Consider the following 16,070-nt stretch of genomic DNA (forward strand, 5'->3'; position numbering starts at 1 on the left):
TGAGATTAGTGTTATCCTTCTCTGTCCTTAAAGGCAGACGGTGGGGACATAGTATATGGGGAAGAAAAAAACATTACCTGTTGAACTGCTAAAAACTGATCAGGACACTACTAATAGTTTTAAAACAAACATTTGTCTTACCACAATGGAATTTTTAAAACTCATTGTAAATCCAGTTACAGGATCACTTGTTATTTGTATGTCAAGTCTATGTACTAATAACTTTTTTAAACCAAAGTAAATTTTATTTTATTGTAGATAATGTGCCATGTGCCAAAACCACCTCCCTTGCTTTCATTTATATTCAGTAATTAGTCATACAATTTTCTTTGTCAAATATTTGCCTAATTCAAATGGGCTGAAATAAAAAGCTCAGAGACTCTGGGGAACAGAGAATTCCTGAAATACTGTTATTTGAAGAAATATATCTACCTAAATTTATGATTAATGAAAACATCTAGTGGAAGTCATGTTATGGCCTACATTTGCTATAATTAAAATTAAATCTCAGATTTCTTAGGGGGTTTCAAACCATGATAATTCCACCTTAAACCTAGTAAGAAGCAAATGGAACCATTAAAAAAGATAACAGCCCTAGTTAATCTTACTGGTGGTGCATTTAAAACAGTTATAAACTCCAAGTATACAGGGAAGTAGTTCTACTCATTACTTGGAAATAATTTCTGAACCCTATGATGCCAGGACTAAACCCTGAGTCTAAATCAAGTTTGACTATCATGCTATTATTTTCAGTCTCTCATATGATTAAGACCTAACTGCTAGCAAGCATCTAAGATATGGGCTACTAAAATTTCATATAGGACATTGTTTTATAACATAAAACCATGTTTATAATAATCCCTTGTATCCTGTAAATAATAAATGACTGATATGTTTCTGTCCAAATCTGTGTTATCATAGGTTTGTTTTCCCTTTGGGAAGTGGTAATGGTTAGGCCTTACTTAAGTGGGTCATAGATAATCTTGAATGTCACTCATAAATTAGGAAGAAAAAATAAACCTTACTCCAGATTTCTGGGGTTTGTGTCCACTTTCTCTCTCGTCACATTTTTGTCTCTTGTCCCTGAGAGTTTTGTCTGTTCAGAATTACTCTCCAAAATTCTTTTCGGTCATCTCAGGTTTGTAAGATAATGAGAGAGGTAAGGCATGAGAATCTACTAGTATACTGTGCTTCCCAATTGTTTCTGGATCAGCAAACCTTTTGAAAATGAAAGCTATGAATTTCCTTGGGAAAAATATACAAAACCCACATACAAACTTTATGAGTTTCATAGAACCTCAAGGTCTTAGCTAGGCACCTTACATTCTGCAACTCGGATGAGTTGATAAACTCCTCTAAGCCTCTGTTTGCTCATCTGCACAGCAGATACCACTGCTCTTGTCCCCTCTTCACAGGTATATTAAGAGAGAACATGAAAATTTTCATGAAACTACTTGGAAAGTAGTGTGCTATAGAACAAACTATTAGAACAAAATAGAAAAAAACTACGTTTCTTTTGTTGAGTCGAAATTTTACTTAAAGTAGATGTTTCCCTTTCTGATTTTAGGAGTCTTTATATTATGTACAGATGATTTTAACTATAACAAGATTTTATGTGTATGTATGTGTAAACAAATGATAGCACTATATTTTCTGCTGCTTGTCTTGCTGTATTAATGGTTATACCTCTCAAGTTATTGAAGCATATCTTGTGAGTATAGAAGATTAGGATTTTGAATAGAAAATATTTAGAGGAAGTTTCTCATATTTTGAATGAATGAATGCTTGTGTTTGCTTTGGGGATGATGCAATGTACAATTAAAGGTAATTGGATGGTTTTAGGAAAGCTCTCAAAAGCAGTTTGTATAAACAGCGATAATCTTGTTAAAATGGCATTAAAATATATTCAAAACATCAAAGTGAATATTACACTGCAGGCGGTATGTATATGGGTCTTCATGGGTAGTATAGAATAGAAAGGAAGAAGAGGGTCTCTAATACCTTTTCTCAGTGGATTTTGTGGTTTGTTTTTTTAACCTGACTAAAAGCACTATTGGGAAGTTGGAAAATGCTTGGCCCCTTCAGAGATAAATGAACAGAAGTTTCTGCAATGTTATTTCAATATGGACATCAGCTATGATCAGAGCACTGGGCATGCAATTCTTTTAAATGTTTCTGACATTTCAGACTTTAAAAACTCAGGTTTCTATTTCTAATGCTAACTAAACTATACTTAACCTCCCAGTTGTACTATGCAAGTATGTTCTAACCAAAGAGTATTGAGGACATTTTCTGTAACTTCAGTAGTGTGGTTGGTTCCCACCTGATTTTTCAATAGAATATAAATAAGCTAACTGTATGTTGAGGTGGGTTTTGTTGTGTGTGTTTTTTTAACCAAATGATGTTTATTTGAAATTCATTGTGGTGAAAGTTTTAAAATATCAGTATACTTACTATTTTAGGATGCACATTCACAAGGTGAGGTGGTGTCATGTTTGGAGAAAGGCTTGGTGAAAGAAGCAGAAGAAAGAGATCCCAAAACTCAAGTCTCTGAACTCTGCAAGAAAGCCATTCTCCGAGTAGCTGAGCTGTCCTCAGATGACTTTCATTTAGACCGGCATTTATATTTTGCTTGCCGAGATGATCGAGAGCGTTTTTGTGAAAATGTAAGTTCAGAAACTGTTCTTCTTTTCTTCCTTTTCTTTTAAAATATTTTTAAGTACTCTATTAAAAATTTAAAAAAAAACAAACCTCTCACATGTAGGAAAGCTACTAAAAAATAAAGAGTTGGTCTAAGGATAACAGAAAATGATACTGGGCGCTCAGCTTTGATTTAACATCTAGTTAACATTTGGCCTCTGACAATCTCCACACATTTTTTTCTACTTTAACTTCTCCATTTCAGTTCTTGGGAGTCTGTTTTATCTAAAGGAATCCGATTTACCAGGGAATCCCATTCACACCTATTCCTTGGCTAAACTTCACAGTATTACATATATTTATATGTTTTTGGCTAAGATGAAAAAAACCACAGGTAGCTAGTTTTTAAAACCAAATCCTTGATTACTACCTACAGACCCTATAGAACAACTTTCTAACACTTTAAATCGAAGAACCTCCATCTTTACAACGAAGAATTGAGCATGACTTATGTACACTCCCACTCTGCCTGCTGTTTTGATTTAACAGCTTTAAGCGTCAAAGCCACTAATTTTGTAAGAGTTTTGTGTTATAAAAAGGGAGACTCACTGATACTTCTCTTGATTCCCTAATTAATGGTATATCTGGGACTGAATGACAATAGTTAGACATTGTGAGAAACAAATTTTTATCTTTACTAGAGGTACTATTTTCTTTCAAAGGCTACTAAATTTTATAAATGGCTGAGCCATTTGTTCAAAGCTACTCACATTATATTAATTTAACAGGAAGTTCTATATAGGATTATGGATAATGCCCAGCATAACCAGTTAGCTAATCATCATCATAATGGGTATGTTTCATCTTACAGACACAAGCTGGTGAAGGCAGAGTATATAAGTGCCTCTTCAACCATAAATTTGAAGAATCCATGAGTGAAAAGGTAAGTATTACTTTAAAGCAAACCAATATTTATCATTTCCTAAATGATTTCTCAGATCATCTCAAATAATATTTTTATAAATAGATACCAGACTAAATGACTGGTAAAACTTACCCTTTTCAGAGGCGAGATACTTGTCTTTTAGTAGGGAACCAAAGCATATTTTGCTTAAGCCAAGAAAATGAAGCTTTATTTGTGATAACTGGACATTGGAAAGCCAATTGGGTATCAGTTTGGGAAGTAAAATTGGAGAATTTTTTTACAGATTTTTTATTGATTATTTTAGAGAGAGAGGAAAGGAGAGGGAGAGGGAAAGAGAGAGAAAAACATTGATGTGAGAGCAAAACATCGCTCAGCTGCCTCAACCCCTACCAAGGATTGAGCCCCCAACCTGGGCATGTGCCCTGACCAGGAATCAAACCGGCAACCTTTCGGTGCGCAGGACGATGCTCAACCAACTGAGCAACACTGGCCAGGGCAGGACTGGAGAATTTTATATCAGAATCACATTGAAGATTGTCCGGCATACTCAGGAAGTTTAGGCTAACCAAACCAGTGTGCTTCATATGTAATTAGCTATTTAATTTTTCACCAGATGTCTCATTAAGCATTCTAATTGCTGTTAGTCCTCTGTTCCTGGATGAATGCAAAAATCTTTTTATTGCATTTAAAAGTAATTATTTTTGCTTTTTTATCCTGTCATTTACTTTCCTAGGCAGCTGAAGAAATGTTTTTCATTTCAGTTCCTTTCCTATTGAGTAATTATATTTAAAAAGTATAGAATGGAACTTCCAGAGTACTGTGTTAGTTACCGCTTTGATTCTGGTGAAATTTACTTTAGGAATATTGTTAAATAGGAAAAGAGTACTTTGTCAGGTTCGTGTATTAGAATCCACCAAATATGTTTGTGTTTGAGACAACTACTATTGCAGCAACAATCAGCAATTCACTAAAATTCTAGGGCTTCCTTCCCATTTACCTCTCCCTCTTGCCACACTAGTTTAGCATGCTTGTGTTCAATTTTAACCAAACTTAAAGAGGCATTTTGGTAACTACTGCAATTGTTGACATGTACTTGTCCATGAGAGATACATGTGAACAGCTGAACCACCTGAGCAGTCTTACAACTCTCCCCGCATTCTTTACTCAGTGTCGAGAAGCACTAACAACCCGCCAAAAGCTGATTGCCCAAGATTATAAGGTCAGTTATTCATTGGCCAAATCCTGTAAGAGTGACTTAAAAAAGTACCGGTGCAACGTGGAAAACCTTCCTCGGTCCCGAGAAGCCAGGCTCTCCTACCTTCTGATGTGTCTGGAGTCAGCTGTGCACAGAGGTGAGAGTTTATTTTTTTCCCTTTTTATTCCTTTTTGGATTCACATTCTAAAGCTTCGTGCACCGTTACCTTTCCCTGTATTTGCTCTTTTGAGTACAGCTGCCTTGTTACTTAGGAATCTTTCTTTGTGAGCATAACTCTAGGAACTGAAGGGTTGGTATCCCTACACCTTGTTGAAGGCTTTTCCTCTTAGTTCATCAGTCCCAAATTTTGTTTTTCTTTATATCCTGGCTTGCTTTTTTTTCTTTTTCTTTTTTTTTAAACACAGTAGAGTATATTTCTCAAATTCAAGTATTTTAATTTTTAAAAATACCTACAGGGTGGGACAAAAGTAGGTTTACAGTTGTTAGTATGAAAAATAATACCGTAATTAATAAACAAACCCTGGCCAGTGGCTCAGTTGGCTGGGGCGTCATCCCATACACCGAAAGGTTGCCGTTTTGATTCCCAGTCAGGGAACACATCCAGGTTGTGGGTGTCATCCCTCATTGGGGCGGGTATGGGAGGCAACCATTCAATGTTTCTCCCTCACATTGATATTTCTCCCTCTCTCTCCCTTCCCCCCTCTCTAAAATCAGTAAACATTTCCTCAGGTAAGAATTAAAAATAATAATAAAGTAAGTAATGCAAGAATAAATTCTGTTCCACATACTCACAACTGTAAACCTACTTTTGCTCCACTCTGTATTGTACTGCACTTTTAGGAGAGTCAGGGTAGTCTAATGATTTAGCACATGAGCTTTGGGTCAGAGATACATGACTTCAAGTTATGGCTCTATCACCAGACTAACTGGCTGGGTGTCCATTGTTTCTAATTTTTAATCTCTCCAAACCTCATTTTCTTATCTATAAAAAATAATATTACCTATGTTGAGGAGTTCATATGAAGACTGAATGAGGCTGTTTGGCATAGCACCTAGCATACAATAAGTGATAGGTAATGTTATTATTATAATAATGATGATGTTAAGAAATTAATCAGTAGAAGATGAAAGGATTACCCCCAGAAAGTCATACTCATGGGCTGTTTAGTCCAAAAGTCAACCCCTGACAAAGGAACCAAGAAGGATATATAGAAGGCCAGAGTTGTCTTTTTTAATATTGGCTATAGGCTGCAAAAATGAAATTTCTACCTCTTATTGAATAAATGGTGCTGGTCAGTTGGTTAGTGAATAAAAAGTTAAGTGGAAAAAAATCACTCATTAAAGAAAACTCAGAACTTTTCAGTGAATTTTTTTCATGTCTGAATGTTTGAAAGCAGTGGAATAGCAAGCAGAGACAATGCATGGCCTTCAACTGAATGCCAAACAGGACATTTTGGAGGCAACTGGGGAATATTGATTATGGTCTGGGTATTAGGTGAGATTCCCCAAAAATGGAAAGGTGGAGCTTACTGACTAGTAAAAGCATATTATAAAACAGTATGCATAATGTAATCTAATTTTGGTATTGAAAAATAGAGAGTTAATGTCCTTAAGCTGCAAATTGACAAGAAACACAAAAAAGATTCAATAAATGAGTGGCCAAAGGATATGAACAGACAGTTCAGAGAAGTTATACAGATTGCTGAATAAAGACCGATCATATTAAGTGTTGACAAGGTTGTGGGAAAACGAACTATCGTACATTGCTGATGGAAATTTAAAGTGGTACAACCACTTTGGAAAATAGTTTGCCAGTTTTTTTTTTAAAGTTAAGCATATATCTCCCATATGACCCAGCCATGTAACTCCTAGGTATTTGCCCAAGACATATGGAAGCATATGTCCATGTAAACTCTTGTAGATGAATACTAATAATAGCTCTATATGTAATAGCCCCAAACTGGAAATAACCCAAAAGTCCATCAGTAGTGAAGGGATAAACAAATTGTAGGATATCCACATCACGGAATAATAATACTTAGCAATAAAAAGTAATGAACTGTCAATACACGGATGAATCTCAGAATAGTTATGCTGGGTGAAAGAAGTCAGACAAAGAGTCACATACATGATTTTATTTATATAAACTTCCAAAAAATGCAAACTAGTAAACTAGTCTGTAGTCACAGAAAGCAGATCAATGGTGACTGGGGATGGGATGGGTGGGGTGGAGAGGAAAGGAAGGGAAGCATAAGGAAATTTTGGGAGTTGATGGGTATGTTCAGCATCTTGACTGTGGTGATGGTTTCACCAATGTATGTATATGTCAAACATCCAGTTGTATGCTTAAAAGTGTAGTTTATTTTATGTCCATTACACCTCAATAAAGCTGTGTTTTAAAACATTTCCTGAGTGTTCCCATTTGGCATTTACAGCTGAAGGAAGGTGGGAAGCCATAGTGAATATTTGAAGTGTAGTCTTTTCCATAACCTTTAACTGTATAAGCCAGTAGAGATTGTTCTTGGCTTTTGTTGTTATCCAAATAGTTATCTTATTGATAAGACTTTCTTTCATTGGTAAAACATCTTCATTATTAGTTTAGTAGTATAAAATCTGTGTAATGCAGAACCCTGACAAAATAAACCCCATCCTCTGGAGTCTTAAACTCATTTTATGCTGATAAAGCTTTTACTGAATTCTAAACTTTTCAGTCTGGATAATAAAATGACTAGTATATTATATTCTAGGTGAAAATGTGTGCTTTTCATATGGGACGATATTCAGTCCTAATGCTGACCATAATGTTATGACTTAAATCCTAACTTAGGGCGACAAGTGAGCAGTGAGTGCCAGGGGGAGATGTTAGATTACCGACGCATGCTGATGGAAGACTTTTCTTTGAGCCCTGAGATCATCCTGAGCTGTCGGGGCGAGATTGAACACCACTGTTCTGGATTACATCGAAAAGGGCGAACCCTGCATTGTCTGATGAAAGTAGTTCGAGGGGAGAAAGGGAACCTTGGAATGAACTGCCAGCAGGCGGTAAGGAAAATTTTTCTGCTGCCATTTTGAATTCCACATTGTGTCAGCTAAGAAGCCTCTTTCTTACACTGTCCCAACTTTCTCTGGATCATTTGTGACATCACAGTGAATATAGGTACTAAAAGCAGACATGGACTATTGTTTCTTCAGGCATTTTGCTGCATGCAGAGCAGAAGTTTGAGCTTATAATCAATAAAAAGAGCTATATACTTAAAGAGACAGATAAAATACATAGTTTGCTAGAATTTCTTTAAGGTAACTTGCTATATTGGATTTACTAAACTCAGAATCAAGGTAAACCAAGTTCTAGTACATCAGCAAAGGTCCTCCACCAAAAGAGAATTTGTCTGTCTCAGTAGGTTTGATTGAGTTGAGGCTGAAAGAGATCTGAAATGAATTGGAATTTTCTAAGTTTCTTTTTATTGCTGATGTGCAACAAGGTATGAATTCCGGGCCTTGAGGATCAAGAAAGCATGTTGTTTTCAAAAATCATACTATCTTTTCTTGTTAGACTAAGGCAACTGTATGTGGAAGGGCCTTTCTTTTCTACCTCCAAACTCTACAATCAGTTCTATAAAGATAGTTAGAAAAAATTAGCATACTTGGCTTGAGAAGATAAAGTTATTCTTGTTCAGGGTTATAAACAGTGAGTAACTACAAATCAAGTACATAATATAAAGTTAAGCCCTGGCCGGGTAGTTCAGTTGGTTAATGTGTCATCCCAATATGCCAAGGTTGTGGATTCGATCCCCAGTCAGGGCACATACAAGAATCAATCAATGAATGCATAAATAACCGGAACAACAAATCAGGGGTTCTCTCTCCCTTCCTCTCTCTAAAACTGATAAATAAAATTTTTTAAAATAATAAAAAATAAAGTTTATAAATACAATGTCTCTGTTTCTATTTCATTAATATAGAAAGTTGAGCCTCAACTTTCTAATTTAATGAGCTACCCAGCCATTTATATTTTAATAAATTTATCTATCTCTTCCTCAGGGAAACTTTAAAAACACACACAATTCATTAGTCTTTTATTTTGTTGTTGGCATTTTTATTAAAAATCTAATATTACTTGAATTTTATTTTTCTGTTAATCATGTAAAATCACAATTTACAGTCTGAAATGCAAAGTTTCCATAGAATTTTGATATGGAGTAAAATTTCACCGTAACTTCTATTACCCTGACCCAGAGTGAATTGTAATTTAATACATCCCATGGTGGGAGAATGGACAAATGTAGCTTCTTCTCCAAAATACCAAGCCCAGCTAGACAGAAAGCTTCTGGATGTAGTTCTTCAGGAGCAGTTCTTGCTGGTGGTTGTCCTAGGAACCTCTGTGACAGTGTATGTGCCTGGGCTCAGACCAAGAATTCAAACATCCTATATTAGCATTTTATCCTTAATGCAGCATGGAAAGGGGAAGGGGTGGTTAGGAATAAACCTATATTTTCTACTGAAGCTACACTTGTACTAAGGTGTACAGAAAAAAGAAAATAAGTAGTTTTGCCTTTATTTCGAAGCATCTAGCTAACCTCCAGGGCTTTTTGAAATTTAGCTTGTTAAAAGAGCTGACGACTCAACAGCTTGAAAGGTAAATAAGTCCTGCCCACCTCATCCTTTGTGCCCAGAATAAAAGTGCTTTCCAATCTAGAGCTCAAGCCTTAAATAGTGAATTATGTGGTTTTGCCCACGTTAAGTTTAGCCAAGTGGGAAACAAACACTTTATTTGGTTTTTTTGGATTTGTGGTTTTTCGGAATTGAAGGAAAGGGGGGGGAAATTTCTTAGTCTTCTACTACATTATCCAACCTCAGCCAAATGGAGGAATGTTTTGAAATAATTTATTTGAGTGGATTTCTTTCTTTTTCAAAGTTTCCTTCCCTGATACAGTAGACTTTCATACCTGTCTGTGGTTGACCATTAATTTTCCCTATTCTTTGCTTGGCTGTGCTTCGATTTAGCAAATAGTAAACTGTGAAGCATAAAAGCTAATGTTATCTTAATGAGAACATACGTTTCCAAATGCACCATAATCATGAACTTATTAAATTCTCTTCAGTTATGGTCGAATGAGTGTGGGCCCAGCCTCAGGCCAAAGATGAATGTCCAGTCTATTCTCTAGACTACTCATTTCCTAGAAGCATTTCCCCAGGTTTTTCCTAAGCAATCAGGTGCTTGAGTAGATGTATAATCATGTTGCAGTTTACATTCTTAGCGTTTATTTCCCACACTGTTGTCACTGGATTCCAGAGTGGCAATGATCCCTTGAGTCCTTAGCCTACTAGAGTCTGTAGGGCATTCATTGCCTCCTTTTAGTAGCCACAGTCTGGTGCATTCATCATGAATTCTCCAAGTTTGTCAGTCATCAATCATGGATATTTAACTAATAGTTTTTATAGAGACTTACAGACTCCCATGATGCCTATAGTTTCCCTCAGAAAAAGATATAAATATTTTGGCCTTTTTCAACAAATGTCATTACTAAAATCTATAATCCTTTGACAGTAATTTTCCTACTAGCCACAGCATTTTGTAGCTTCTCCAAACTGCCACCAAGATTTCCAGAATACTGGAAATTTTTCCTATTTCTCTCATCTTGATTATTGACTTCTTTTAGAATAGACAGAATTGGGGTTTTCTTTCTTCATTTCCTTTTGATCTGTATTCTGATCAATATGTGATGGGGTCAGTATTTTCGTATGAGCCCCTGTGGGATTGTAGGTCAAATGTATGAGGATCAGAGAAGGCTCTTGAAGAGAAAGGCTAAACCTGTGACAAAAAAGGGCTCCAAGTCTTTAACTTGGAAAAAAGGAACCCAAACTAGGATTATAGTTTTCAGATTTGCTCTCTGTTATTTAAGATTCTCACCCCAAAACACCATCTGTTACCCATCTGTTGTAATAATGATCTTTCATATCTGTCAAATGCTTGCAGTTTATACAGCCTCTGTATATTCCTTTTTTAAAATAAAAAAAAATCTTTATTGATTTCAGAGAGAGGAGAGGGAGAGAGAGAGATAGAAGCATCAATGATGAGAGAGTCATTGATGGGCTGCCTCCTGCACCCCCCCAACTGGGGATAGAGCCCACAACCTGAGCATGTGCCCTGACTGGGAATCGAGCCCCAATTGCCTGGATCCTAGGTCGATGCTCAACCCGCTGAGCCTCGCCCGGCTGGGCTGTATATTCTTATAATCCTCTGCAGTTAGAGAAACTGAAACTTAGAGGTTAATCAACTTGCCCATGTTCTCAAAGCTAATACCTGGCAGAGCCAGAGCTATTAATAGAACTCAGGTCTTCTGATCCTTAATTTAGAACTGTTTCCTCTGTGCCCCAACTGCTTTCTCCTCAGAGACAGGAAAAAAGAATCCAAGGCACATCTCATACTTTCTCTTTATTTCATAATAAAGCATAGACCAAGCAGAAGTAGATGTTAAAGACTATATTCTCATTTTCAACTGCATAATGACAAATATTCTTCTTTGTACTTATAATGAACGAGGCCTGGTTTTCCTCTTGGTTATATAAAAGATTGTTGAGGGAAAATAGGAAATTATAAGTGTTATATTCTTATTTTTTGTAATTGATATTTCTTGCAAGCTAAATGAAATCTCACATCTATCTTTAATAAAGCAGAGTACACTTGTAATGCCAGTGTCTTTGCAGCAAAATTTAAATTTTAGATTCTTTTGACCAAATTAGGTCCCTAACTGGAAATCACTTCTATTTACTCTTCTCCGCTCAATTCTTGCTTGGCTCTGAGTGTCAGATTTAGTAATCTGGTTAATATATAGGCAGTTATGAGGGAAAAGGCAGCCTTTATATTGTAAAGACCTTTTGTTTTGCAAATGTCCAGGGATGATTCAAACTGGTAGGCAAGTAATCCCCACAGGGGCTTGAACAGAAAAACTCTCGATCAAGGTAGAGAAACCAGTTGGAAAGTATTTCGCAAGAGCTCTTGAACTTGGCTAGTGACACTTGTAGTACCTTGTGATATACCACACTTAGTAACTGGTTGTATGAAGAGATGACAGTGCTCTTCCCTGATGTGTAAGTGACTTTATTTCTTCCTTCCTATTTTTTTTTTAAATCCAGCTTCAAACACTGATTCAGGAGACTGACCCTGGTGCCGATTACCGCATTGATAGAGCTTTGAATGAAGCTTGTGAATCTGTAATACAGACTGCCTGCAAACACATAAGATCGGGAGACCCAATGTAGGTTATCTTGTTTGTGGTATTTATCCATATTGTATTTTACTTGGCAGTGTAGCACAGGGAACATTCAGCATCATAACTGAGATTTTGTTAAACAGCAAACATACCAACTTTTGTTGAAACTAGTATGGGAATTGAGAGTTCACCTCTGCCTCATCTGTCATGTGGAGACACCTAGACCCAGCGTTGTGATGATATTTGTTGACAGTGACTGAGCATAGGTGGGCCTGTACATTAGGTCACAGAATAATTCCATTGTAATGGTCAAATAAAAAGGAGAGAAAGGAGCTCTCAGGAGAAAGTAACACATGCTTGACTCTACTTTTCATCCTGTTTTGTATATTGACTCATATATATTGGCTACTTGGTGATCATCAGAGAGTAATTAATTTTCATTGAAATATAGAACAGTGTGTTGATTGGAAGCGGGAATCATGGTCAAAAGGAACTCTGAAGTTTTATCCGAGATCTAGGAAAGCTGTAAAATTCTATAATGAAGTATTTGAATTGCATGCATTAGTTTTATTCCATGTGATATGCAAACAGCTCTTAAAACCAGGTTGCAAGTAAGAACAGGTTTCCCATTCTGCAAAAATCTTTATAGCCTACAGTTGACAGTACCAACAGTAAAATGAATGTAGTCCATGTTTATCATCATCCTGCTATTCATGCTGTGATCGGGGATTAAAAAAACGTATTCTTCCATAAAGCTTTTTGTGTGGTTGGAGAAGATAGACAAACATACTTAAGACTAATTAAGCATATTTACCAATATAAAAATAACTGCATCAACTCTAAAGGGGGTGAGGGAGAGGGAGGAAGGAGGAAACTGCTACAGATTAAAATGGATTTAAGATACTACCAGTTAAATATAATATGTGGACCTGTTCCAGGTCCTGATTTGAATAAACATGTAAAAAGGCATGAAATAATTGGAAAATTTTGAAAACTGACAGGATTTTGAATGATATTATGGATTTTTTAAATTAATTTCTTTTGGTAGCTAATGATATTATGATCTCATATTATAGAGAAACGTGCTGTAGTATTTACAACAAAATGATATGGTATCTGGGGTTTGCTTCAAAATACTAGCAATGAGGGACAGCATTAAAACAACCTGGGCCATAGGTAGATAAAGCTGTGGGAAGGAAAGGTAGATGTTATATGATTCTCCACTTTTGTGAGTGTTGGAAAATGTTCATAGTAAAAAGTTAAAAACAAAGCAGCTGCACACGGATCTTGTGCAAACTTATTCCTAAGTGCTGAATGGCTCTGAAGCTGATAGAAGGCTTAATTTAATCACTGTCAGGGTGAATAAGTACCTGATTGCCCTAGGAAAATAACAGAATGGCTTTTTCTACAGACCAAGGAAATACTGATTGGAAGTTCTGGATATGTTGTCAGAACTCTTCTATCTCTTGTTACAATTTCACCCCTGTTTTATGCCCAGGATCCTCTCATGCCTGATGGAACATTTATACACAGAGAAAATGGTAGAAGACTGTGAACACCGTCTGTTAGAGCTGCAGTATTTCATCTCCCGGGACTGGAAGTGAGTATTTTGAAAACAGAGTAAGTATAAGCCTCGGCCTGTTCTCCTGTGTAGTCAGTATCCCTTGCTTTTTTTTTTTTTTTTTAATAATCAATAGGAATTTGTTTTTGTTAATTTCTGGAATAGCTGACAACTTTAATCCTCTGAAAAACCACTTTCTTACTTTCAGAACAATATCTAAAAGCAGAGGAAGCCCTGCAGGTCTGTCCCCAAGAATCCCCATTCACTGCTACTTTGGAAGGATCAAAAATTTCTGATACCACAAATATCTGTCTAGAAAGAACTTGGCACCTTTGGGGCAGAAGAAGTGTCTTCAGATATATCTCTAAGTAGACAATAGTACATTTTTATTTTTATCGATTTGCACTGAGTTTGGGAATTTGCTTTTATTTCTTTAACTATTCAAAGTTATTGAATTTATTCTGTCTGAAGAAGCTCTTATCAATAAGTAACAACTTGATTCTCTTCTCATCCTGTTAGCCAGAAAATAGGGGAAGGAGACGGGGTAGCAGAAGGATCTATTACTGTCAGAATCACTGTAATTTATTGGCTGCAATTCCCTCCTCTTTCCAGGTCTTATTTTCCCTTCCCACCTCCAAAGCAGTCAGTAGGATCAGGCTGCTCGTCCTGCTTCCCAAGTTCAGCTCCTTCCTGATTCAGTTGTTTAAGCCATTGTACTTTGGTCATTAACTTTTTCTGGTGATTAATATGTTTTACCCACATACTTTACTATAAAGATTGCTTAAAGATTCTGTGTATTTCTGTTTCTGTTTCTGCTCTGGAAAAGACTACAGAAAGCTGGGGGGGAATTTTCCCGTGCTTACTCAGGCCATCTAAACTAAAGTAACAGAGTTTACTGAGTTTACTACTTTAACAAAATCATGTTTTTCCCTCTTCTGTAATTCCTTCAGCCACGATCAAAAAATGCTTCATAGGCTTAAAAGCTACTCATTAAATATTATTAGCCTTTCTCCTTCCATTAAGTAGCCCTCCCCCAAAATTGACCTTATAATATGGACAGAATTAAGCATCCATTGGTCTAGTTCGGAGAAGTAGCACTGTCTCCAGAGTCAAAGTTAAATGTCAAGTTTTTGAAATTGATGAGCATATTCAGGTAAACTAAAATTATAATGGCCTTACTTTGCATGGGAAAAAGAAGAGGAACAGTTTCACTGGAAAGGAAGTCGAATGATTCTCTTTATCTTGCCATTTCCTGATCTTACTGAATCTAGTATATCAAGTAGGATTGAACTTCATTTATACTTAGAAAAAATCATTGAGTAAAAAGTTGTGAATTGCCTGCTGATAGCTACAACCCTTATTTTCTCATTTCAACCAGGGTATGTTAGTGCTGAGTCTGTTATTGAAATGTGTGCCTTACATAGCCAAGATAACCACTTTGAGGCAGAACTTCTATCTTCTGTACTAAGGTTAACAAACTTCTGCAGATTGACCACTATGTGTTCATGAAGAACAAATTTTAGAACATGCTTTTGCTTACCTGTTGTCTCCATTACGCTGGAGGGGATTATTATAATAATTTTTTTTAATCCTCACTCGAGGATATGTTTTTATTAATTTTAGAGAGAGAGGAAGGGGAAGAGAGAAAGAAACATCAATTGGTTGCCTCTCGTACACACCCTGACTGGGGATTGAACCCACAACCTAGGTATTTTGCCCTGATGAGAATCGAGCCCAAAACCTTTTGGTGTCAGGGAAGACCCTCCAACTGAGCCACCTGGCCAGGCTGGAGGTGACTATTAATGAATATACAAGCACATTGTAAAAACCCTTAGCAGGTGTTGGAAGGAAGGGTATATAGTAAGAGTGTTTATCTTTTAACTTTATAGGCTGGACCCTGTCTTATACCGCAAGTGCCAGGGAGATGCTTCTCGTCTTTGCCACACCCACGGTTGGAATGAAACCAGCGAACTTATGCCTCCTGGAGCTGTGTTCTCTTGCTTGTATAGACATGCCTACCGTACCGAGGAACAGGGAAGGAGGGTACGCGTCACTATTGACTCATTTCTTCTCATCGTCATTTGTTTTTTTAATTAGTTTGCTGCATATTGTTCTGGTTTCTGCCATCCTAGGAAAACTTTGTTAGTGTATCTGGTGGGGAGGGGTTGCTGCACTACTAGAAAATGTTTTCATTCAGTGAGTGTACATAGAGTGTTCTACCAACTTCTTTCCGCCTGATTTTACATTTTTAACAAAGTGAGTCAGAACATTTCCAGTTTTTTCTTTAAATTACCGAAATCTAAATCACAAATAGACACTTAAGTTCTGCTGCCCTAATGTTATTTAGCTTTAAAGATCCATTAGCTCTTAGCCAAGATACAAATGGTTTTTAGTCTTCTGCTCTTGGCATCAGAACACATAATGCTTATATTAATAGGCCTCTCTCACAGCACACTGGTTGGAGCAGAAACCTCCATACCCCAGTCTCTTGGTATTTGTCTGCCCTAATTGCTA

At 36.6% G+C, this 16,070-nt stretch overlaps 1 protein-coding gene across 1 annotated transcript in view; it reads left to right on the forward strand.

Annotated features, from left to right (window-relative positions):
- The window catches only part of GLG1 (golgi glycoprotein 1), a 74,647-nt gene that overhangs the window by 34,786 nt on the left and 23,791 nt on the right, over positions 1–16,070 (forward strand). Inside the window, exons 5-11 of the mRNA XM_016196518.2 lie at positions 2,463–2,666; positions 3,512–3,583; positions 4,734–4,917; positions 7,609–7,823; positions 11,919–12,040; positions 13,494–13,595; positions 15,446–15,599. Coding sequence (XP_016052004.1) covers positions 2,463–2,666; positions 3,512–3,583; positions 4,734–4,917; positions 7,609–7,823; positions 11,919–12,040; positions 13,494–13,595; positions 15,446–15,599 — 1,053 coding nt within the window. The remainder of the gene's footprint in view (positions 1–2,462; positions 2,667–3,511; positions 3,584–4,733; positions 4,918–7,608; positions 7,824–11,918; positions 12,041–13,493; positions 13,596–15,445; positions 15,600–16,070) is intronic.

This window comes from Miniopterus natalensis, chromosome 18 (genome assembly GCF_054644295.1).
Source record: "Miniopterus natalensis isolate mMinNat1 chromosome 18, mMinNat1.hap1, whole genome shotgun sequence".
In the NCBI taxonomy this organism is placed as follows: Eukaryota; Metazoa; Chordata; class Mammalia; order Chiroptera; family Miniopteridae; genus Miniopterus; species Miniopterus natalensis.